Source organism: Indicator indicator, chromosome 20 (genome assembly GCF_027791375.1).
Source record: "Indicator indicator isolate 239-I01 chromosome 20, UM_Iind_1.1, whole genome shotgun sequence".
Lineage (NCBI taxonomy): Eukaryota > Metazoa > Chordata > Aves > Piciformes > Indicatoridae > Indicator > Indicator indicator.
This window is the reverse complement of record NC_072029.1, coordinates 9393585-9419149: the sequence shown is the minus strand read 5'-3', so window position 1 is coordinate 9419149 and position 25565 is coordinate 9393585. Positions and strand designations below refer to the sequence as shown.

General features: G+C 42.0%; 1 protein-coding gene across 4 annotated transcripts in view; it reads left to right on the top strand.

Moving 5' to 3' along the window:
* The first annotated feature begins 2414 nt into the window (after positions 1-2414).
* Positions 2415-25565, top strand: part of CCNY (cyclin Y) — a 93120-nt gene continuing 69969 nt past the window's right edge. For all 4 annotated transcript variants that reach the window (XM_054390063.1, XM_054390060.1, XM_054390062.1 and 1 more), the window contains exon 1: positions 2415-2568. In XM_054390063.1, the coding sequence (XP_054246038.1) occupies positions 2415-2568 (154 nt within the window). The remainder of the gene's footprint in view (positions 2569-25565) is intronic.

The following is a 25565-nucleotide window of genomic DNA, read 5'->3' as shown; positions in this document are numbered from 1 at the left end:
TGCAATATTTTGACTACAATAAATTTAGAGCTGTTAAAAAGTTTCCAAGTAGTTAAAGGTTATGAAATGTTTGCTGCGTACCTAAAAAAAAATAGAGGGATTGGTACAAGGCAAGGCAACACAATGACTTCCCAGTGAATATTATTCAAGCATGCACTTAAAAGACAATGGCACTGGTACCCCAGGAGCAGTCATGCTGGGAGACTACAGGTCAAAAGGGCCTTAAATGGGTGGCTCTGATTTCTGCAGGATGGTAGAACTTGGAGCAGGTCAGGGAGTCATGACAGGCAGTCAAACAGATAATTCTTCCACAGAGATCTCCCTGGTTGTGTCGATGCCCTGCCATGAGATGTAGTAAGCTAGGCCTTTCTGCAACATTTCATTGTTCTACTGTTGACATACTAAGAGGATTTAATTCTTAGAAAATTATGTTTGGTGTTTTCTGATTGGGGCTTATGCCCCCTGAGATTTACCTGCCCACAAGAGCACAGTTCAGGCTCAGGCTGGGTCTGAGCAGAGGTGTGGGCTGCAAGCTGGCTCAGCATAGAGATGTGCTGGGTGGGTGGATCCCCAGGTACTCTCAGCAATCAATGACCTACCTGCTGGTGGAAAGCACTAGTTAGCATGACATCCTGCAAGGTAATGCTTCTACACCAGCAAATATTTAATTTCCTTTGTTTACATGCAAGCTGCTGAAGACACTAGTACAGAAAAGATGCTTAACTATTCTTACTCAAGTTACTCTACTGCAAAGGGACAATGTAATTCACAAACCACTGCCCATGCGTGCCCTGGGAGGTGTCACAAAATTACTTACTGAAAACATCTTCAAAATAGGTTTTTAAAAAGGCATTCTTTCTCTTTCATTTTTGTCCCTCTGCCGCACTAGGGTACATTTGTACTGAATAAACATTCAAAGATAGCTGAAAACTAAAAATTATTTTTTTTCCTTGCAATGTGTGATCTGCAAAAAAATGTAGGATGAAAAGTTGGAAGTCTTTCATGTAATAATCTGATTTGGCCAGATCTTATGAAAACATCAGATATCATGAGATGCCTGACAAGAGTTAACAAGTAATGGTTCCCTGGACAGAGGGCTGGAAGTCAAAGCAGTTGTTATAAACACATGAATGTGGTTTTGTTATTAAATTACTGGTGTAACCATTCAACTGCTATGACTCAGACCTTCAGTAGAGGTTTTAAACATAAACCCCCCAAAACTGTAGTGTGAAACATGGACAATCCCCATCTCTAGCATTACACTGACACCAAAAAAGTTGATTTTGAGTAGGAAAGCTCTGTGTAAGGGCACCTTAAACACCCTGCTTCCTCTCCAGCCAGTCAGCTGTGACACTGTCCGACTAAAGGAGTTCTCAACAACAAGAACTTATAGGTTTAAAACAACAACAAAAGCTAAGAAACATGAGTGGGCATTTGGTGTTTGTAGGCGGACTCCTCAGCATTTGGGCTGGCAGTGCCTGGCTGGGGTCTGGTCCCTCTTTGGGCCTAGATCGGGGCGAAGCTGCGAGCATCGCGGCCGCCACGCCGGGCTTGCCGGGGATGCCGTGGTGCGGAAATGAAATCGGGGGTTTCCCACGGGGCCAGCAGCGCGGCGGAGGAGGGCGGCGAGACTCCCAGCCCTGCGGCTCTCCTTCGAGAGGGCAGCGCCCAGCAGCTGCTGCTCCCGCCTCGCTCTCTGTGGCGAGCAGCGCGCCCTGCTCTGCCCCAAGCACAACCATGCGCCCCTGTGTGTAGGGTGAGCGCGGAAGCTCCCAGCAGTGGGACCAGGTTCCCCCCGTCTGGCGGCACGGCCGTGGGAAGCCCAAGGCCAGAGCGCAGGAAGACCGCGGCGCCTTCGCTGAGGGCGGGCCCAGGCAGCCATCGGCGCGGCTTGCCGGGCCGACCACCCCGCTCCGAGTGGTCCCACGGCATCGGGTACGGGCACTGCTGCCGCTCTCGCAGCCCGCCCGGCGGGAGGCGTTACCGTCCGCTTGAACCGGAACCGGTTAGCGGGGGCCGCCCGGGGCGGCTGCTGCTGCGGCTGCCGCTGCCGCGGAGGCTGCGGCGCTGCCGCGTGGGTGCGTGCGCGGAGCGGGCCCGGCGGCTGCGCGGGGGCGGGGGAGGAGCGCGGCGGCACTGCCGCCGGCAATGGGGCTGTGCCTCGGCGGGCCCTACGCTGCCAGCCCGCGGAGGAGGGTTTAGCTGCCGCAGCCCACGCCGGCGGCCCGCTCTGCGGGGCTGCCTCCGCGGATGAACCGCCAGGGAGAGCCGCCGGCGAGTGCAGCCGCAGGGCGCTGCAGCCGCTGCCGCTTCTCTTGCTGCTGCTCCTCGTCTCCACTAGTGCCCATGGCTTCTCGCTGCTGACCGGCTGCCCCTCGCCTCCTCCCGAGCCGGGCCGGGCCCGGGCAGAGAAGATGGGGAACACCACCTCCTGCTGCGTCTCCTCCAGCCCCAAGCTGCGCAGGAATGCCCACTCCCGCCTGGAGTCCTACCGCCCCGAGGCCGAGCTGAGCCGGGAGGACACGGGCTGCAACCTGCAGCACATCAGCGACCGGGAGAACATCGACGGTGAGGGCGGGCAGGCGGCCTGGGGAGTCCCGCATCCCTTGCATTTCTCTTCTCCCCTCCTTGCGACCGGGCCATGGCTGTGCCCCGCGCGGTGTCCCTCGCGGGTGGGGCCGGGCCGGTCGATCCCGTTGCCTTGCTCGGTCGCTGAGCCCGCTGCCCGGACACCGTGACCCTCCGTGCCGCGACGGCTCGGTTTTAGTCCTACGTCCGATTCAGTGGGGCTTACAGGGGTGTCGCGGTAGGTCTGCACGGGATTTAGCCTCCAGAGCTGCGCCTTTTTCAGGGGAGAGGTGTGTGGGACCCCTCCAGCGAGGGCTGAGTAGCCTCTCCCCCGCCGCATCCTCTGGCGAGGTGCAGTGTTTTGGTCCCGGTCTGCGGTGCTGAGCCCCTTCTGTCTGCAGGGTGCCGTGAGATGGCATCGCTGACACTCGCCACACCACCGAGTCTCGGCACATACGTTTGGGTTCGGTTACGGCCCAGGGACACGTTCCTGGCAGGGTTGGGCAGTGCAGCCCAGGCTGTACCGAGGGAACGTCACCTGCCGAGTGTCACCTGCCAGGCCTCTGCAGGGGTGAAGATTTAAAGGGCAAACCCAGCCGGCAGTAGAACTGGGAGAGATGTTTTGCATGACAACCTTCTCTTGCAGTGACTTTTTCTGGCCCCGTTACTGCCATGATGAGGCACTGCGCTCTGAAATGATGGATATCTCCTATCCCTGGCTTCCTTCTATGCAGTGATATTCAAAAAGCCATATTTCTGTTGCCTTAGTCATGACTGAATGTGCTCCTGCTTCATCTAAGCAGAATACAGCTTAATTTTAAAGATGTGGTTTAATGTATACATGTAATTTAGTTTTTGATTAGCTGAAGTATTTAGTCCTAAAACTTTACTTGGTAAAAGGTCAGCTGTCTTTTGGATTAGTTTACATGAACTACCTTTAGTAGAAAGCCAGCAAGAGGGCCTTTGTTGCACTTCAGTTTGCCTTCTACATTTTTTTCCCCTAGCTGATTTGATTGTAATTTTATTACAGAGTTTTCTTTTATGTCAGTTCTCGACCCTGGCAAAGTTACAAAGCCCATAGAAGCAGAGAGGTTCCCTCTCTGCTTAAGATTATCTCTTTTAATGAGATACATTCTGGATGTATGAATATTCTTCAGATGTCTTTCCTGCACACAGCTGAAAATTTGAAGTGTAGCAGGATCAGTAGGTGGAAAAAAATACATAATGGTCCTGTCTGAGGAAGCTGGGGAAATGAAAGAACCAATTGTTGATCTATGAATGATGAATTCTTCCAACAGCAGTGTTGTCCAGTGTAGCAGCATGCAGCTCTCTCTGATGGTACGGGTTTCTCCATCTATACCAGCACAGTCTGCAGTCAAGATTTTGGTCAGAGTTGTGTGGGCTTTGTGCCTTGTTCTTGACCTGCCTTTTTTTTTTTTTTCCCCCGGATGGGAAGAAGGGCATAAGTGGAAGTAGTTACATGCATGTACATTTGTTCAAATGTACATGTATGTAGATAAGTTCCTGCATCTTAGTTATTTGCAAAAAAATACCTTTATTGGTTAGTTGTTTCATTTGTTGGATCAAAGCACATGTGTGTTCTGTCTCTCTTTTCCTTTAAGCTGTGGCAGGTGTCAAGCCTAGAGTGGTAACCTGTTGTTGGAACACAGAAAATACCTTTTATATTTGTTTTTAGATTTTGTTGGCTTTGATCTGAGACTGCTGTCAGTGCAGCATTGCACTTTCAAATGGGCCAAGCTGTCTTTAATTCTGAAAAAGAGCAAACCATTTTGGGTTTCCTTTTTGTGCCTTACTCTAGTCTCATCCCTTTTAATGGATAGACTCTGAGAAATAATTTTTACCAGTGAGGCTAAATGGACAAGAATTGTCTGTGCACACAAAACAATTGGAGACACTTTGGGTAAACCAATGTCCCTTGTTGTAGGTCTGTTACTCTGAAGTCATATTCACTGAAGGTCTTTTGGTCAGCAGTGGCAAAGTGATTACTGAATGTAATAAGATGATCCTGTATTTCTGAAATGTTATTCCCTGTTAGACTAGCTACTATAGTTTTGTTAGATTGCTTGAAGTTGTATGGCATACAGATGTTTAAAGACGTTTTCCCACTGGGGTGGGGAAAAGACTTCACAACAAAGACCTCTAAGGTCTCTAAGGTTTTCTCAGTTTACAATTATGTTCTTTACAGTGAGAGAACAATAGTCTGGTTATCTGTGTCATGAAGAAAAAATGTTGGATTTTGATTCCTTGGTGTTCCTGCAAGTTCTAAAGCATTCCCAAGAGTTTCTTAAATCGGTGGTGTTGCCAAATGTAGTTTGGTTGTCTGGGGTTTTTTTGTCTGCTTGTTTGGGGTTGTTTGTTTTTGTTTTGTTTCAATGTGATGACAAGAGCAATATACTAGAAGGAAACATTTTCGACACTTTCAAATTCTATTTCTCACTGTTCTCCAAGTGAGAGTCCTTCCGTCATGCTCAATACATGTGGCAGTCTGACTCTGGAAGTGCAAATTTGTGTCCTTAGCAGATGTTTACTTTGAGTGGTACTTCTGGACACTGTAACAAATCATGACATGCATTGTCTGCGTTATTATGTTTCATGTGGAAGTTGGTTTCATGCTCATGTTCATGGAAATTAATTTTTTGTGTGTGTGTCTGTAAAGCTGTGTTAATAAAACAAGAACTTTTAGAACCTTTAGATAGCTGTGGGGTGGTTAGGCTTGTAGGAGAGGAGTGGTTTTCATTGTTGCAGGCCCTCTTTCTGGTGGTATGAGAGTGAGAAAGAGGAGAAGGAGGAGGGACAGATGTCAAACCTTTAGGAGTGATTTAACTGGAAGTTTTAGTACTAGTGGAACTGTTTGATGTTTGCCAGCCTCACATACTTCATAAGAAAATGGTTGTCAGAGCTACGTTCAGGATCATGCCTTTGAATTGTCTCCTGTAATTCAAGTACCATCCCCAATCTAGTAGCGGTTGTTCAAAGAACATTGGAGGAATTCTGCTTCAGTAGGAATGTGGTTTATGGCAAGATTTTACCTCTGCTTCACTGGTACCTTGCCAGAAAATCACAGTTTCTGTAATATTTCACAACTGTTTATGAAGTGATATCTGAAGGAGATTGGGATTTTGAAAGAGATGCGGTGAGGAATGTATCAAATTACTTATTCTGGAAAATAATGGTGAATTTATCTTTCTTCCTTTTCCACCACAAAACTTTATAGGATGATAAAAGACTTCTAGAAAAATCCACACACTTGCAAAATTGCCTCTCTGAATATTGTGCAGTCAACAGAATGTTTTTTCTTTTCTTGTCTTTTTTTCTTTTTTTTCTTTCGTAGAGGCTCATGATAATGAATAGGTTTTTACTTCTGTTTGGTTTTTGTTTGGTTGGTTTGGGGGTTTTTGCTGTTTGGAAATTTTTTGAGAAAGAGCAAGAGGATAATTGTAACATACAGAGGTTACTGTATATTTTTGATGATTTATTGCTGAGGGGAGCTTTGACTTTAGTGCTTCACGTTTACAAATACACTCTGAGACAATTGTATGAGACATTTCAAGGCTTGCAGATTCCTGGCTCTTTCTGTTTGCCATGAATTTTTGTTTTTACAGAAGTGTTAAGTGACAACAATAAGCAGAAGTGGTAAAAGCCTTAATGTATTGGATTCTATATCTTGTTTGCATATAAACCTTTGCTGTGTGAAGCATGTAAGTATCTGGTTGTGTGCATTGTTTAAATTCTGGCTAGCTGGACTGACTGTAATCTGCATTCCACTTACTCTTTACATCAGCAGGGCACACAATCAGACCCACTGTTGGTTTGACTTATGAAGAAGCAGCATGTGCTGATGTGCTCAGATATGATTTTTCTGTTTGAAGCGTGATTTCTAAGTATGGGGCAAAGGGGGTGTCATGTCAGAAGTACAATAGCACGGAGCAAAGCTGATACCTTATAATGAAACTGGCCAAAAGGAACTCTCCATCTAATCTCTATTTGAAGGAAAGACAGTTCTTAATGATTAACCTCTCCTCCTTAAACTCTCTTCCCTGCCTCCTCAAAATAAGACTTACTTATTTATTGTTATTTCACTCTTTGTAAACTCCTGCTCATGGCACTAGCTAATTTTTCATTGCTAGCTCAGATAACATCATCCTGAGCCACTGTGCATCACTGATAAATCTCTTCAGCCCTTTTCGTGGTGGACCAATCATGTTATTCTTTTGCTGTATAATGCACAGGCTTCTAATGGACTTGGACTGCTTTTTAAAAAGCCACTTATTTGTTCATTCACAAGTCTTTTTTTTCTCCACCTTCTTGAAAGTTGCATATGAGAGTCTCTAAAAAGAGATGAGTGTATTTGTATGAGATTTGTGTATCCCTGTCTACTGGGTTTTGTAAGAGTTATCAGATTTTAGCAAAATACAAGGAAGCTTTGGAATGTCTGCCCCATATACCTAATGAAATTTTGCTGAACAGGAATCTTGATGTTTTCAAAAGCTGGGGCACGTTGGGAGGGAACTGACCTACATTCACAAAAGTCAAGACACAGGCACTTCAGAAACGAGTGAAAGATTTAACATGTTGCACACAGACATTCCTGGGTCATAGAAAGGTGTAGCTCTTGAAAAAGAAAAATGTACTTCGTTTACAGAAAAGCTTCTTGTTCCCTTAGCAAGAATTCCTGCATGGAGGTGATCTGTATGCTTTTCAGTACTGTTTGCATTACCTAAGCATTTCTCACAGGTGATGTTACTGGTACCTTGGTACCACTGCAATCCTGTGCATTAAAAAAAAAAAAAATCTATCCAGTCTAGAGCCTGCTATGGCCCACACCACTGAACTTAGTCCTGTCCTGCATGCTGCTGGTGATGCATGCCTCACAGCTGTCTTTTTTTCTTCTGCTGTCAGCTTCGTTTGTTTATTCTGCACTGTGCTCTGCTTCTCAGAGGCACCATCATGTTATATGAGGCCTTGTTAAAACCCCACTTTCACAGTTCGCATCAAATCACTAGGTTGAAAGCCTTTATGAAGGCTTCATATTTAGCTGTAGAAGCTTTCAGATGCACACATGCTAAGATTAATCATATTTGAACTTCTAGCAAATTTAATTAGTGCTCTGCTCTCTGATAGAGGTTTTCTTTGAAAGCCAGTTACACAAGATCAGCAGTCTTGACTGGGTAAATTGGTACTTGAAGCAGAATTGCAAGACTTAAAATTCTATGTTTCTTTAAAATGGAAGTACTACTGTATTTTGAAGCAGTTTTTGCCGAGATTTGGTTTGTAATAAGAATAGTATCTTTAAAAGGAATGAAAATCTCTCCACTGTGTGATCATAGCTGTTTTACCTAATTTTAGGTCCTTACAGAAGGCTTTTTAGACTTTCAGGGTATGTTTTTCTTGCTGGAAAGAAGTTGTCTGTGTTACCCCATCGTATATACAGTTTGCATTCAGTAAGCTGTAGTCTATACTACTTTGTGTGTGTCCGTTCTCTTCCTCCTTAAATAATGCTGTTAAAATACCCATGTAAAATACAGGTTAGAAAAAGTTGTTGGGGAACAACTTTTCTACATGTTGGGGAACATGTAGAAAATTTTAACAGACAATTTTATTGCTAGACAGTTGTTGGTTTGCTTATTATAGGATTGCAGTCTCCTATGTGTTCTGGCGATAGTATCACAGCTGTTCTGAATCAGGAGCTTTATTATCTCTTCTGATAGCTGTCTGATTTGCTTTCTTTTTGTTTTAAGAGGACTTCAAAGAACTTGTTTTGGTTTTATTAATTGAGTTTGTGAAACAAGAACTGAAACCAACAGACATAAAACTCATAATGCTAAGTGAAGTTATTGTGGAACATTTTGACAAGCTCTTCAGTGTCTTATTCTGCTGTGTTTGTACTTGGGGGGAAAAAAAAGAACCAGCAAAATAGTTTCAACTCTTACTAGAAAGCATTTTATTTCTAGTTGCTAACACAGTTTCAACTACAGCTACAGGCAGGATCTTAAGCTCAGAAAAGTCTGTCAAGGATGATCTTTTAATTTGAAATTCCCTGCCCTATTCACTATCCCTATTAAATTAGGGAATGTAATTAACCTCTTGGTGTAGTTTTTCATATGTATGGTTTGAAATTCTAGGGTTTTGACTATTAAATAGTAATCAATGATAAATTTATTTGCATTTGGAATCAACAATTCCTAAAAAGATTCTTAAACAAAGATATTTTGGTATTTCTTGCTGTGTGGTCCTGTTTAGTAGTTTGATGTTAAACTAAACATCGAGATAAATATCCATCTTCATGAGTTAATGACAAAATCTTTTGCAGGTACGTCTACTATAAACTATGTCTCAGTGGCACATCATTCTCAAAGTTTTTTGTTGTGACTCTTCCTACTTGGCAGAGATCCAGATGCATTTTAGTCAGTCAGTGGATGTAGCAAGGATGTGTAAGAGTTTGGAAATGCAATTGTGTTTTAAGTTTTAAAAATCATAATTTCTGCAGCTTAAACGTCCTCCTTCCTTTTAGGATAATTCATTTGGGATGTTAAGTGTCTAGTGTACTGCATTGACAACATACAGTTATCCTTTGTGTCAGACAGAAGGAATTCAAACTTCGATTTTACAGAGGGGTCTGTGTACTTTTTCAAGGGTTTAGGTAGGAGAAGAAGTCCTGTGGCTCATATGGTCCTAGAGATCCAGTCTGTGATAAAAATGATATGCAGTCAGATGGCTGTAACTGGTTGTTTTGTGGGGGGAAAGCAAGCTGATACTGCCTTGGAAAGCTAATGCAACCCCCCACAAAAATAAATGATTAAAATTCCATATATAAGCAGTGATGTAAATTCTACATCTAGGACCTTGTTTCCCCTTGGCAAAATGGATATTTAAGTGACAGGGATGTTGCCAAGTTAGATTTAACTGGAAGTGAGTGTTTTGTGAAAAGTAAGCTGTTGACCTTAAGTCACAATTTTTTAAGAAATATTATAGTAAAGAGTTATTTTTATCACAAGGATCTGAATCACAGTTTATACAATCCAAACACTGAAGCTTTACGTTACTACATGAGAACTTGAACTTAAATTGAACAACTGCTCTTGCGTTTTCTTGCATTTCTGTGTGCTATTTTCTTATTTTGTTGTGGTTTTTTTTCGTGGTTTTTGTTTGTTTGTTTGTTTGGGGTTTGTTTGGTTTGGTTTGGTTTTTTTGCTTGTTGTTCCCCTCCCCCCCCCATTTCTTTTTCTCCTTACCACATGCCTTAAATTTTGGATATAAATTTGCAGTTTAACAGCAGTGTGGGTGGAAAAGGAGAAAAGAATTTATTGGAGCACATCAGTAGTTCATTTGTTTCTGATTTTATAGATTCATAGAATTGCATGGGTTGGAAAGGAACTTCAAAGATCATCTACTCCAACCTCCCCACCATGGGCAGGGAAACCTCTCAACTAGACTCACCTGCTCAAGGCTTCATCCAACCTGGCCTTGAACAGCCCCAGGGAAGAGGCAGCCACAACCTCCCTGGGCAACCCATCCCGGAGTCTCATCACCCTCTAACTGAAGAACTTCTTCCTAAGAATCCAGTATAAACCTACCTTCCTCAGCTTAAAACCATTCCCCCTCATCCTACTGATAGACACCCTTATGAAAAATCCCTCTGCAGCCTTCCAGTAGGATCCTTTCAGGTAGTGGAAGGCAGCTCTGAGGTCCCCTCAGAGTCTTCTTCAGGCTGAAAATCCCCAGCTCCCTCAGCCTGGGGAGGTGTTCCATTTTGCATGGATTATCTCAAAATGGCTTCACATGGCTGTCAATGCCTTTGTTACTCTAGGAAAAATAAGGTGTATTAATAGTGGTTTATATACAGTGGTTTTTCAGGTGAAGTTTTCTGGTTCCTGAGATCATGACCTCTGCCAAGGATTGTATGCCAAAGAGAGGAGAGCTGCTTGCTGTGGAAAAAGCTGCTGTATGATGGAACTGGCATGTGCAGCAAGGACCTGGGCATGCCACTGATGTCTTTGTTTCCTTCTGTTCCTGGTGGCTGAGGTTAGCTGAGGGCCTCCTGTGTTACTGGGGTTGCTGGATAATTGCATGATGTAAACCCAGTATGGCATTTGTCCTTGGGATATCTGTGAGTTTTGGGAGGCTCCAGAAGTGAATGCTAGACCTCCTGGCTTTGTTGGAATAAAGACTAGGGTAAGGTAGCAGACATGCACCCTCCCCCCCCAGTTTATTTATTTATTTGGTTTTGTGTGCTCTTGAATGAAATCTTTGACCTAAGACTTCATATTTAACAATTATTCCAGAAAGTGTCAAATTTTTAAGTACAATGTTATTTTTTTTTAATTGTTGTGTTGCTAGTATAATGTTAAAAGTAGCTTTGAGCTGAATGATGAATGCAGTCCTTTTTGGTCATTGCCCTCCTTCGTCCCTGTAGCTGTAGCAAGATAATCTGATCTTTCTTCCCTTCCCCCATCCCTTTTTTTATGTACAGCTCGGCTCTAGTCTGCCTTGCTTGCCTCCTGCTTGTGCATCCCGGCCCAACCTTTGTCTGCCCACACCATAGAGAAGTTCCTGTCTCTGATCCCACCTCCTCTTACCTGACCCCTGAGAAGTACATAGTACATGGTGTATTCTGGAGCAGGAGCTGTATGATGACACCAGGATGGCATCATAACATTCAGTGCTCCCTTCAAAACCCTGTTTCAGATTACATCATGGTTGCATTTCAGCCTTTGCTGCACATTCCTGGCTTCATACTTCTCCTGTGTGGTTTACAACCAAGCAAATAGTCTGATGGTAATCCACACGTTGGTAACATTTCTATATTTCCCCACTGTGTCTTTGGACTTCTGAGTAGCATTGGATGTGTTTTGGGTTTTTTTTTTAGCTCTATGAATTTCATCATGGCTTTTGGGAATTATTGCTTTATGATCAGTTTATGTCCTGGATTACAGTTTGGGATTGCAAATAAACCATGGTGCACAAGATGAGACTGATGAGAGTTTTTCTTTATAAAGAGTGGTGAAATTCATATACACTGCTTTCTTCTAAATAGAAGCTGAGATCTAGTTAGTTCAGAGGATAAAGATTTGCAATTCATGGGAGAAATTTCTTGGTAATTACCATCTCTGTAATTGATACTCTGCCTGTTCTTCAATGTGTCCAGCTGTATGTAAATCTCTAACTACATCACTGCGTTTCTTTCTTCATGTAAATGAGGAATCTCCTTGGTTTCTATCTGGGGACTCAAATCTGATAGGTTTGGCATTGCCTAATTGAAAGGCAGGATCTGCTGCTGAAAAAGGTGTTCCCTTCTTCTGAGGGAGTAAATGTTTGACTTCTGAGCTCTGTGGTGGTTGATGGGCTTGTTCTGGCCAGGGTTACCTAGTGAACTAGGTGGCACCTTGGAGGTTAGGAGGGGAATAAGGACTGCTGGGATGTCACTGTTTTGTTGCTGGGGTCCAGCTGCATTTGCAGCCAAACCCTGTCCTGCTGGGCTGCCCAAGAGGGAGTTTTTATCCCTGTTTATGGCCCATATCTGATACTCTTGCTTCCCTTAGTTTTGATGGTCTGTGCCTCTTGTTCATGTGAAGGTTTTAGTTTGTGGATCTGCAGGTCAGAAAGGCTCTGTGGTCCTGTTGTCTGCTTCTAAACTCTATTTTGCAGAAAGTGCTTCTTGCGCTTTACTTGCTGGCCATGCCATCATCTCCACAAGCAGCTCCTTCTATCACTATGCCAGTCAAACCTGTAGGGAATGTCACATATGAAGTCAGCACACTACCAAATCTTGCTGTAGCTGTCTGACTTGGCTTGTCTTACTGTGTGACAAAAATGAGCGGAGGCACCTAGATCTCAAGAGAATGTGCTGACTTGCTTCAGCCATTGGTAGTTCTTACATGGGGATTTTGATCCTGTTGTTCATCAAGGCAAAACAGTTTTGCTGCAGGTATACCAGAAATAAAGTGTTTAAACGTAACCTATCAAATAAGGGAGGTGGGGAGGGAAGGTAGCTCCTGATATAACTGCTTTGGCAGGCTCCAACAGTATATAATTGAGTATTGTGAAGCTCCAGTTCAGCACCACGTGTAAACTTGTGTACTCAAGTCCATTGCTAGCTGTAAAACACTTACCTCTGCCATGACATGAAAACACCTGAACTTGTTGCTTTCCTGCAGTTGAGTCCTAGAATAAGTTTGATAAACAAGGGCCTCTGTGAGAATGTTGCTTGTTGAAATGATTCTCAACATGGAGCTTGCACTTGCAAGATGCTTAATATTCAGTTGTCTGTTCAGCAAAGCATTTGTTGAGAGAAGGCTATTACATCTGATTCATAAACAGTCCTCTTAACTTCCCACTGGTTGCTACAATTTTCTTTCCTCAAGTAACTCAGGTACTTTATTCTTTCATTTTTTCCCTATCTGTTAGAAAATAATAAAGAAAGCATCTGATGGTAAAGCTTTATTGTTGATATCTCCTAATGAGTTAGTAACACCTAGATGTAATCTGGAAAATAATTTGACCTAGGAGCCTGTTTTATCTTTGGAAAGATCTCTGCAGCATGTTCCAAGAGCCTGACAATATTTATTTATCATTTGGAGAGAAACCCAAGACTCGGTTCAAGAAAGCAGTTTTGTGTCATTGCTGAGTGGTGTTACCTCTGTCTGTCCTGCTGTCTAAGTCTACTTTCTTTTTTCACTCACTATATTTTCATTGAATCCTTCCCTTTTGTCTTCTCTTCATGGCAGGGTTTATTGTTTGCAGCAAGTAAGCTTTATTATCCTAGCAGGCTGAAGTTATTATGTAGGACTGGGTCATGGTAGGATTTTTTGCTTCCGTGAATAAACTTGTGGTTAGTGCTTTTTCTTAATGGATCTTAAAACAGATGGGAGGAAAAAGTCACAGTTTTCTCACAACAATGTGTAGCAGTTAGGCCAGGCATGTGCCTATGTGTCTCAAATAAGTATCTAATACATTGGTAGTTACCATTAATTATTTCCATTAGCTTCATTCCTTTGATTAAAAGGGATCATTATCATCTCCATGGTGGTACATTGACCTAGGAAACAATGGAGAATCAGAAATTACTTGCAAATGAAGGTTATTGTGATGAACAACACTCTCTATGTATTGCTGCCTGTGCTTGTATTAACAGTGGCTGACTTACTGTATTTTCAAGCTCAGACAACAGTAAAGAAATGTCCTCAGCATTCTGTTTACCAGAAAGATGGAATTAAAAATGAAGGATGGGTGACATTTACAAAGAAAGCTGAAAGCCATTCAGATATTCAGTGATGTTGCAAAAACTGTGCCTGACTTTTGGGAACAGAATTTGTTTTAATGTTAATACACATTCTCTTTGCTTTAATATACATGCTTTTATTTTCCCATTATAGAATATTTTTGGTTTTTAAAGACAGTATCTTGATGCTGTAAGCTGGCATTGAAAACAGCAGTAGATATCTTTCAAGCAAAGCAATCTCCACATCAACAAGCAATGTTTGTGAGAGAATTAAAAGCCTGTGAAGCACATCAGAAGATGTGGTGAATGGTTAGGGAAATGCTGGTGCTTCAGACTCTAGTAGGAATTTCAGGGTCCCTGAACTGCTTGCTTAAATACTCTTCTCTCAGCACTAAAGTTCATGTAGGGTTAAATACTAATGTGATGTAAATAAGCTTAATTGAACTCGGTGGAATCACATGTAAGAAAATCTGTCTTTATTTTCCAAGGTTGAGGCAGCTCTTGAAGTCATATTGACGTTTTGGGAGTTCCTGTGTCAGTTTTCTGAGGACTGTAAGACAATAAACCCTGCCAGTTTAGACCAAATAAAAAGTGAATCTAGTTCTTTTAGTAAAATTGTTTCCTTTGAACACAATACTGTAAGATTTATGGAATACATTTGGGTTTAATTGAGGGGTTGGCTTTTTTTTATGTTTGTGTATGTATAGAAGCGTAGAATCATCAAAGTTGGAAAAGACCTTTTAAGATCATGGAGTCCAACTGTAACTCAACTACCGTGACCACTAAACCATATCCTGAAGCACCACTTCTGCAGCTTCTTGCACATGCAGGGATGGCAACTCCACCACTTTGCTGGGCAGCCTGTTCCAATTCCTCACCACTCTCTCAGTAAGGAAGTTCTTCCTAATGTCCTGGGCTATCGATTTCACCTCTGACGTGGTCACACCACTGCTAGGCTCATCTCTGGTGATTTTCGTTTTATTCTCTTCCCCCTTTAACCTAGTTTCAAGCCCTATCAATGAGCCTCACTAGCTCACACATAAGAATCCTGCTCCCCTTTTAAGACAGCTGAACTCTGTCTGTCCCTAGCAGGCTCAGTGCCACAGAAATGTTCCCATGATTAGAGAAACCAAAGTTCTGCTTGTGGCACCAGCTCCTGAGCCACAAGTTCATCAGCTGTGTTGTCCTGCTCCTTTCAGTGTTCAGTGCAGTCTTCCCTGACACTGAAGGGACTGTAGAAAACACTCCCTGTGGGGGAGCTCTGTTTGGTTCCTCATATTCCTCCTGGCAATGGCTTTTACCTGTGTGCTCACCATGCTGGGTCTTCTGGGAAGGGAGCAGGTACAATCAACTGAGCTCACCTCTGTGCTCAATGAGCAGTGAGCCATCTCTGACCTCCCTGAGGCTTCTTCTCAGGTATGGTTGTTTCTGCCTCGTTTAGATGCTGCAGGGGGTGCTGGCTCTGCCCGTGCCACCTGAGCTGCCAGTGAAGCCTGGATGTAGGACCCACCCCTGCATAGTCTTTCCTGTCAGGGGTTTGACATAGAGATGACTTGCTGCAAATCTTGTGATGATTCACTCTTGCTATGCAGAGGTCTTAGGTATTTTGGGGTGCTTTTTCTTCAGGCATTCCCATACCATGTGGCACTCTGAGATGTTTTGAGGCAGTGTAGGAAATTGCTCTGTCACTGTAGAGGTGGGAAATGCCTATGTTATCCCCAGGCATACTTCTCCAGTGTGCAGTTACAGTTATAATATAGAAGAGTACTTATAAGTTCACTTTCTTTGATGGAGAATGATTTTGTGGAAACACTGGGTTCATGTGAATCCAGAGCAAGAATCCTGCTCAAATAAAATGATTTTTTTTTTTGGTTTGGTGTCATGCAAATCCATGCATGCATCCCTCATGTACGCTCTTCTTAATTGGTTGTAGCAACCCAAAACTTTATAAAGAAAGTATTTACCCTTAAATATATTTAGAGACATTCAACTTTGATTTGAACACTTAGAAGAATTCTCCATGTCACTAATAGGTTGTTAAAGCCTAATTGTTCTTATTGTTAGGTGTAGATTTTATCAAAATGCATTTGTCACTGCTTCCGGCTGTTAGGTTTTGCCATGGCTTTAATAATCCATTACATCTGCTATGAATTTATGTGCCTCTGCAATTTCCACTTTATTTTGTTTCTTAAGGATTTAGTCCTCATCTAAACAATGCTATCAGTGGTTCTTGGTCACTGTACTTTCTCACATACCAGCTCTGACTGATAAATTAGATTTTTATTCCTTAGTCTTCTATTCCATTAAGAAATCAGTAATCAGTTTGAAATGCAACTAGTGATCTCTATCCAGACCATTTATTCAACTGCTGGTTTTCCTCACTCTTCCAGAAGGAGCTGGCTATGTTCTGTTCTTTTTCTCTCCTGTCTGTGTGCTGCTCTGATGATAATAGAGGGAAAGTTGTCTGTCATGTAGCCTCTGGGACATAATTTAGCTATAGTAAGGCTTGTCTGTAATATAGCTCCTGGCAGCCTGCACTCCATGTTGGTGCGTTATCTCTACCACCTATGCCATAAACCAACAAGGCCTTGACAGCAAGAAACCAGCACCATTTATTGATTTTTACTTCATAAAGGGAACTGAAAATGTTGGGTTTTAGAAGAATGCTTGTAGATGATTTTGGAGGGATGGTGGAGGCAAACGGGAAGTTGTGCACGTGGTACTGGATGGAGCAGCCTGTGTGGTGCTGTCCTGGCTGCCCCCTAGCCCTGGCTGGAAGGACTTGTGGGGCCAGAGCTTCACCTTTTGGTGCCCAAACCCTGCTTGTCATGTGAAGAACTCCTGTCTGCCAGGAACTGCATGGCAGTGGGCATTATTGGCACCCATGTCCTGCTCCACATCTGGTGAGCATTCTGCAGTGGGATTCTGGGCAGGACTTTGGGGGCAGCAGTACCTGGGGGCACAGCTGGGGAGCAGAGAGCTGCGTCTGTCTGTGCCTTGGCAGCTGTTGGCTCAGTTCTAGCAGTAAACACCAACATTTCTCAAATGACTTGGTAAGGCAATCTGCCAAAGATAAGACAGGGTCAGTCATACCTCTCAAGAGTGCCTGAAGCTATCCACGATCTTTGCTGTTTGCTCTGTTTTCAGCAGCAGCAGGCAGGGTACTGAGACACTGTAGGGATGCTGCGCACCGCCTTTCCTCTGCTGGCTTGTGTGTGTCAGTGCTCCCTAGTCCTGGGAGGGCAACACAGAGGCAGCTGGCTCTTCCTTTGGTGTTTCACATTCACACAGTTGGGAAGAAGTCCAGACATTTGGGCAAATTGCCCAGCAGGGGAGTTTTAGAGTTTCTAATAGCGTTTCTGCCTTCTTCTGGAGGGAGGTTGTGTTTTTAACCTCACTTCTGATCAGCAATGTTGAGGTTGCACAACTTGTACAAAAGGAATAATAAAATGGAAGAGATGCAAATCTAATGTGGCATTATTTTATAATGTTCTTGAGTGTAAGGGATTTTTTTTTCCTTGTTATTTGTTTGAGATGCTTGCTTTTTTCTTTTTAATCAAACTTCGGTACATGAAGAATATGCAGCACAGACAAGGTCAAAGCTTCTTGCTTTTCTTAACCCTGCATAAGTTTATATTAAGCTTTGAGAGAGCTTTGGGATTAATTAGTTTTCTTCAAGGAAAAACTGGCTGTGCTTATTACACTGGGTTTGAATTGTGCACTGAGGTTTCATTTTAATAACGTGACTGAGGTGTAGGAGGAAAACATCTCTGACGTCTGTCCCAGCTATGTTTTCTGTAAATATCATTTTTATAGGGCTAAACTGTAGATTATTGCAATGAACAGGCTGGATCTACTAGATCAGCTATATCTTCTGCATTAAAAAAAAAAAAATCAGCAAAACCAATGCTTTTCTTGAAAGGAAAAGCAAACTTCTGCATTTGGAATGTGCTTTTATATTGATTTTCTTTTGGAAGATCATGATGCATAAGTGATAGTTCAATGTTCTCTATTTATATGTTTTCTCTTATATGATGCTGTTTGTAGGATGTACTTTCACTGCAAGTGGTGGTTAGTAATTGTGGGTTCTGTTGCTTTCATTGCAAATATTGCTTGAACTAGGAGTGCTCTTAAAATTTCTTAGTGTCACTGCTTGTTGCACTGAGATGAGAAGGGTGAGGACTCCTGCCCCTCTTGCACTGGGAATTTCTGTCCTGCTTTCCTGAGTGTGCCTGAGACTAAGGAAGTGTCTTATTTTTGAAAATATTTGTCTCTTCTGAAAATATTAGACCCTAATATATAATGTTCTAACTGTGGTTGCCCTTCTGGTAAAGATAGATTAGATGTGGTGATTCCTGAGAAGGATAAAAGGTATCATAAATTCTGTGAAGATCTGAACAAATGGTTCTAAGTGTTCTTGGCAATTAAAAAAAAGAAAAAAGTAATCCCCTGTTACTTACCATATGGCATTGTTTTAGATCTTGCTAGGAGGTCTTGTCTGGTTTATTTCAATGATTGGAGAGGGTCCAGAGGAGGGCCACAAAAATGATCAGAAGGCTGGAGCACCTCTTCTACAAGGACAGGCAGAGAGAGTTGGGGTGTTCAGACTGGAGAAGAGAAGGCTCTGAGGAGACCTTATTGTGGGCTTCCAGTTGCTGAAGGGAGCCTACCAGAGAGCTGGAGAGGGGCTCCTTACAAAAGCATGTAGCACTAAGACAAGGGGCAATGGTTGCAATACAGTCCGATGATTCAGATTGTTATGGAATTGCACTCTTCTGTCAGCAGAGATCTCCACCTCGGTCACTGCCGGCTATGGCAAGCCTTTTCCCAGCTATAAAATACTGACCATTGCATGAACACTAATGAAAAGCAGTATGAAGATCTGAGTGGATGTACCTTGGGCTTCGAAGGTTCTGTGGCTGGCATTTTTAGCCCAATGCTAAATATGCTTCTATGTCTAGCAACAAATTACATCATAGTCCTTATTGACCTCCATCTTAATCTGAGATCTAATGCAGAAGCTTCCATAGGTGGAAGCTTGGCTGTGAAAATGGATTAAGTGGACTTACACACTCCAAAATCTGACCAGGTAAACAGTTCACTACTTGCTTGTGTCTTGGGACTAAAATCTGTATTTATTTCCCTAGCAAGCTGCATACTTCTTCCTTCTTCAGGCCTGGATTATTTGAGCTTCTAGTCAGTACAGTGTTAACGTGTCTGCTTTTCTATCTTATCTCAAGAAACTATTTGCCAATACCAGAATTAGGGGCTTGTGGTTGAATCAGTTTCTCTTAGCAGAAATTCCACTTGGCATGTTGTTTCCTTATGCTTTGAGGTTGGTGCTATTTATAGTTTGTGATCAAAGACAGAGATGGAGATTATAGTTGAGGGAAATCTTTCTGATGTAATGGTGCACAACAGCATTGCTGCATCCATGGTGCCCTGTCTGCTCTGTACAAGAGCAGCCTTTTATAGCAGCCTTGTGTCGCACCTTGACGTCTGCTAATCAAGTCTCAATCTATGAGCGTTGCCCTGAGTCCTCTAAGAATATTGTCACCTAAGTACTCCTGAAATGAGGATTTTATCTGTTGTAGTTGGATTACATAAAATCTTGAATAACTCCTCATCCTTAAGAAGTTGCTTTTCTATCAAAATACTGAATTGTGGAGAAAAAACAACCTGGAGTAACCAAGACCAGGATGTCTCTTCAGAATATTCTGCATTCTTCTTTAAATTTCCTATGCCTTCAGTGAGATCTTTAAATCACCTTTAAAATTGATATAGCTTTGTGGCTTCCCATGCTTCAAAATAAAGTGCAGATAAGTATGTAAGCATTATATTTGGTTTTGTAAAACAAATTTTTGTTCTGTATTCCACAGCTGACTGTTTTTCCCTTCTGTGAGGATTCTATAGGTAACTAATCTTCCTTTCTTTATCCCAGAATCCCCCAAAAGTTAGGAACTTTATTGAACTTAAATATGCTCAAAGATTGAGTCTCTATAGATGAGCTCTCTGAAGCAGCAAATTTGTCCCCTCTGAACATGTTTTTCATTACTTGGTAAACACTGAGAGCAGGCAGCCTGGCTTTTGTAAGGAAACGAAAGATGAAAGCAATTGGTGGCATGCAAAGTAGTAACAGAAGATGGATAGAATTAAATTGGAACAGTACAAAGCAAAAATATTAATAGAAACTTTTTTTTAATATGTTCTACAAAATGCCTACTTTGAAGGCTTCTGTTTTTCTAGTCCAGAACTATGTTTATTGTAACTATCTTCTTGAAGTGCTTTATGAGATGAAGTTTTTAGCTCTGTTTATGGGAGACAGCTGTCACTGAAGTGCTTTGTCACCCCCTAGCAGAGAGGTAACATTATTTAATCTTAGCATGTTGAATTGCTGCTCTGGAAAGGAAAATGCTGAAAAATGTATTTCATGCTGCAAAGTAGTATGGTGTGTTGGGTGGAAATCCTTGCAGAAGTAAGCAGTGTTTTGATCAATATGTTAAAGTGTCATTGGGCACTGTTCAAAGTGGCTTGTTACAGTAGTGGCTACTAGCTTACAGCACTGTATTTTCATTAAGGTAGGCTACAGCTTTTACCCATTATTTGACATCCTTGTGCCCACTGCAGGGTTTTCCTTACTACTTTCCCCTGGTTTTTGTTCCCAGCTGCATGCCCATCTGCAGTGGTCAGAGTTGATGGGAAGTCCTTGCTCATCCTTCCTGGTCTGTTTGGGGCTGTATTTGTAATCCAGTTGGCAGATGGAGCTGAGTACTGATTTCTGGTTTATAGACCTTGCTGAATGGGCATGTTTTTGCTTTTCTAAACAAAAGTCTGCTTTGATTTCACTCTGTGTGCCCCAGAATGTCCTCCTGTGGTTGGCAATAGGAGGTGCCAGTGCCCATCACTGCCTGAGGGACCATCCCAGTGGCACAACTGTGTCTGTAGCTGCCTGTGTTGCATTAGTCTTCTGCTGAGCTTTCCTTGCTGTTGTAGGGAGTATTTTTTGCAGGCCAAGTCTGCATGTATACTCCCTCCTATTTAAATGAAAATGCAGTTTTAATCCAGAAAAATTATTTAAAGACGTTTATAACTCCAGAAACAGAGAGTAAAATGAGTGGCTTATGGAAGGGTCTCCTCCACCCAGTGCTGTTGAAGGGAGCAGTTAAAACAGCATTGCTAAGCATGAGAAGGACTGGGACTTTTCTCTTGTTCGACAGTGATCACCTATTAATGAATTTAATTTCGCTGCCAACAAGCTGTTCTGCAGTGACATTTCTAATTTCCTTTCTTTTCTAAGTGGTATGTGTTCTGGATAAACTTGAGTCTGGGGCCAGGTTTACAGTGCCTTGAACTTCTGTGGGCCTGATGTTTCCAGACAGTGTTTTCTTTTTGCAGTTTTCCACCAGAGAGGCTATCCAGGTGAGGTGTAGTAGTGAAGACTGCTTTGAGAAGGCATCATGCTGTCTGTGTGCCTTTTGAGGTCAGAGTCTTTAGTAGGCCAGGAGGAAGAATGTACAATAGAGACTGATCTTGGGTTTCTGGATGTGCATTGTAAAGTACAGAAATAGCCTTCCAGAAAAACAAGCAAACCAACCAAAACAAAACCCAAAAAGCAAACAAAAAAGCAAACAAAAAAACCCCCAAACCACCCAACCAACCAAAAAAAAAAACCCCACCAAACCAAAATAAAAAAAAAAAACCAGAGGAATTCTGGAGCTGTCAGCTCTTTGTCACAGTCTCAGGGTCAGTTTGAGTTTGCTCTGAGTTTTTCCCACGAGTTCATGATGGATTCTTGTGGGACAGCACTGTCACTCACTTGCCACCTCTGTCAGTGACCTGGTAACAGACGTGACAGTTCAGAATAACCACTTTGTGATATAAATATTCAATCTATCTAGAACTGTCTTGAAACCTTGCTGAGGTGTTTGTCCTTCTGTCTTTGTAGCGATGTTTAACAAGCTTCTGTAAAGATATTTTTTTTTCACTAGCAAACACGTTACAGAGTACTTAGGAGTTCATAGGTGATGCTTGTGATGCTAAGGATAGGTGATTCACTTGTTAGCTTGCAGAATAGATGGCAAAAGACTCATCCCCAGGACTTGTGTTTCTTAATTTGTTGTTCTGATTGAAGGATTTGGCTGTGCCCAAGCATGTTGTTATTCTGCATATATTTTGTGGTGCAGAACAGAAGAAGCTTCCTGGGGTTTTCTAATACACCTAGGCCTGTTGTAATTCAAGGCTGAGTGTTACTTGTCCTACAATTAGTCTAGAGTCCTTGTAGGTATAACACTCTGTGCTGTTTTCTTTCCCAAAGCAATTAGTTGTTGAGTACATGCTTTTCAAATGTGCCCCTGATGAGTTCACATCTTGTTTGTGCTGGTCGTTTGTGCTGGTCATTTTTGCACAAAGCAAAGAAATCAGTAACATAATGTGGGACTTGCAGAAATTTTCTGCACCTGCATTTATGTGGCAATTTTTTCCCCCTAGCTTCTGTTCAGTGTGTTCCAGCACTGAGAGAGAAAAATCTTTGGAGACTTAAATAGAACAAAGCTTTTGTGGTTTTTTGGTTTGTTTTTTTTTTTTTTTGTCTTTTTTTGTCAGAAGATCCTACAGTGATAGATGCTTTAGAAATGTTGGACAGATATTCTGCAAAAGTACCTCACTCAGGAAAACCATTTAGTTCTGTTCATTCAGTGGTTTATAAACACTCTGAATTTAGCCTGGTGCTTAGACTTGCATCTTGAATATAGAACACTGACAAATACTATTGCTTCAGCTTGGTGCTGGGAGGTTTTTAATAAAATTGCTTCAGCTTGGTGCTAAGAAAATGGGGAGGGTTTTAGTAAAATGGCAATGCAGCAGTGAGTTGAAAACCAGCAGTGTTGAATAGGAAAAAAGATCTGGTGCTTTGCTGTTTGACATCATTTGTAATTTCAGTGATGCCTGTGGAGGTGAAAACCTACATCTGCCCACTCGTTTATTTCTTTTCTCTTTTGTCTACCTCTATTTCAACTTTTCTCTGAAATTTTTAGTGCTAGTATCTTCAAGATGAAAGTCTTGGTGTAGGTGGGCAGTGTATCTGATGGTGTACAGAGACTCCTATCAGTAGGCTCAGATGTCTAGAGAGGGGAAAAGCAGTTGAAATGTTTCCTGGACCATGTCTGTAAAGTTCTTACCAAGACAGGAAACTGATAATAAAATTTATGTTACCAGGCTATAGTAATTTTTTATGTCTGTCTTGTTTGTGCAGGATATATACATATATACATACATACATTTATACAATTCATAGTAAAGTAGACTTCTTTATATATATATAGATAGATAAGGCTTATATATTTAATACATACTGTATTTTTATAGAGATAGATAGATAAGGCTTATTATTTAATACATACTGTATTTTTATAGAGATAGATAAGGCTTATTATTTAATACATACTGTATTTTTATAGAGACTTATATAGAATCATAGAATGGCTTAGGTTGGAAGGGATCTTTGAGTAGATCCAACCTCCCTACCATGAGCAGGCAGTGTGGGAAGACTAGGAGTTTGGTAAAGAAATCAGGGAGGACACAAGATCATATATACTGAAAACATAAATGTATTGTGGCCTTTGCCTGTGAAAGAATTGATGAGGCTTCCTTGTGCCAGCCAGCTTCAGCATCTCTGTGGCTTTCTGAAGTTAGAAATGCTCCTGTCTTTTTCAGAATCAGTCCTGGTGTTCTGGGTCATCTCCTCTCTCTCATCCTTGGCCTTTTTGGCCCCTTGAAGCCCTCTGGCCCCTGCAGTAAAGGCATTGCCTGTGGACTGAGGATCAAATCAGCACCTAAGGAATCATTGCCACTTGACCCCTTGCATACTGTGATTCTTCCTGCTGTTCTCAGCACTGAAGCTCTTGAATGAGCCCTCTGAGGTTTTTTTGCTGCTCTGATTCTGCTGTTGCAATAGTGGAGAACCACGTAGCTTGGCTGCTGGGGAGTGCAAAGCCATTGATGTAGCTGCTTTGTGTTTGTGCTGTGTTTATTGATGGATGAAAGTGGGTAAAGAAAACATAACAAGTGAACCTAGTGAAGAAATAACTAATGAGTGCTCAGTGTTGAAGTTAGTGGAGTAGAGAAAAGTTGTCTCCAGTTTCTCTTCTGCTAAGGAAGAGGAAAGAGAAAATGTAATAAACATAAAAACAAAGCCCTAGGGCAAGAGAAATAAATACAAAAGAGGGAGAAGATAAATAAACATTGTAACTTTGAAAAAAATATGTCTGGAGGGGAAAATATTGAACTGTGTGACTACAGTGCTGGAGTCCTGCACTGGGGAAAAGAGAAGATGTGCAAATAGTGCTGTTGTGGAACAAAAGAGAACATCTGGAAAGTGAAGGAAGATTAGCCACAGAAACAGGTTAATGGGAATCATAGAATCATAGAATTGTTAGGGATGGAAAGGACCTCAAGGATCGTCTAGTTCCAACCCTCCTGCCATGGGCAGGGGCACCTCACACTAGATCAGGTTGCCCAGAACCACATCCAGCCTGGCCTTAAAAAACCTCCAGGGACGAGGCTTCTACCACCTCCCTGGGCAACCTGTTCCAGTGTCTCTCCACCCTTATGGTGAAAAACTTCTTCCTAACATCCAATCTGAATCTACTCATTTCTATTTTTTTTCATTCCCCCTAGTCTTATCACTACCTGACACCCTAGGCTCATGGTGGTGTGACTTTCTAGCTGATGATCGAGAAGCAATGTATGGTAGTTACCAGCAATGAGGCCACTGACACCAGATGATGTTAGTTACATTTTCCTTGGTTTTGCTTCTCATTGCATCTGGAGATTTTAAGATGGATCAGCTGTATGTCCTTGTTCCTCCAGGCTATGAAAATAAACATGTGATTGCTGTTCAGAATGAACATTTGTATTAAGTAGCCTAATGCAATTTATCTCAGTTCTTTAAATTCGATCTGAACATAATTCAGCTTTCTTCATAAAATTATTAGTGCCAAGGGACATATTTTAAAGATCGTTAGGATTGTTTTAATCAAGGATGGATAAGTCCCATTAAACAATTGAGGTAATCTTTCTGCCAAGGCAGAGTATAGCTTGCTATGTGAATAGATGCTTGTTACTTGTACCCTATGCTGCTGTGACCCATCTTCCTCCTATTTTTTTTATATCTGCTTGGTGGGTGTGAGTGCTGTCCCTGTGTTGGAAATGGCAGGGTGCTTGCCAGCCCCTTTGTTCCTTTTAATTAGGTCTTAAATACACTCCCTTCCCTATACCAGCTTTCCCAAAATGCACAGGCAGGTTGTACATTTGAGATATTTAGCCCTTCATAAAAATCTGTTGAAGCTGGTTGTGGCTTAAAAAATATTAGGAGAAAGGGCTGAGTGTTAACACAGTTGGCCTGATTTCCTTAGGAAGTTAGCTAAAAATAGTGTTATGCTTCAATATTTATCTACAAGCCAAGAAGCTGACATCATCTATTGTCTGTGAGCCCTGTGTGTGGACCACAAAAGAAAAAGAAAAAGCAAGTATGACACTTCTATATGTGTCAGTTCAGAAAAGAGAGAGCTGGAATTTCCTAATCTGGGTAGTCAGACTCTCAATACTTACGCTTTCATGCTTAGTTTTTACCCAAATACTAGGTACTTCCTATCTTTTATTATTTTTTCCCTTCTTTTTCTTCCCCTTTTTTTTTTTCTCTTTTTTTTTCCTAATAGATGATAACTGGTAGTAGTTGACCTGATTTGCAGAGTAAAAACAT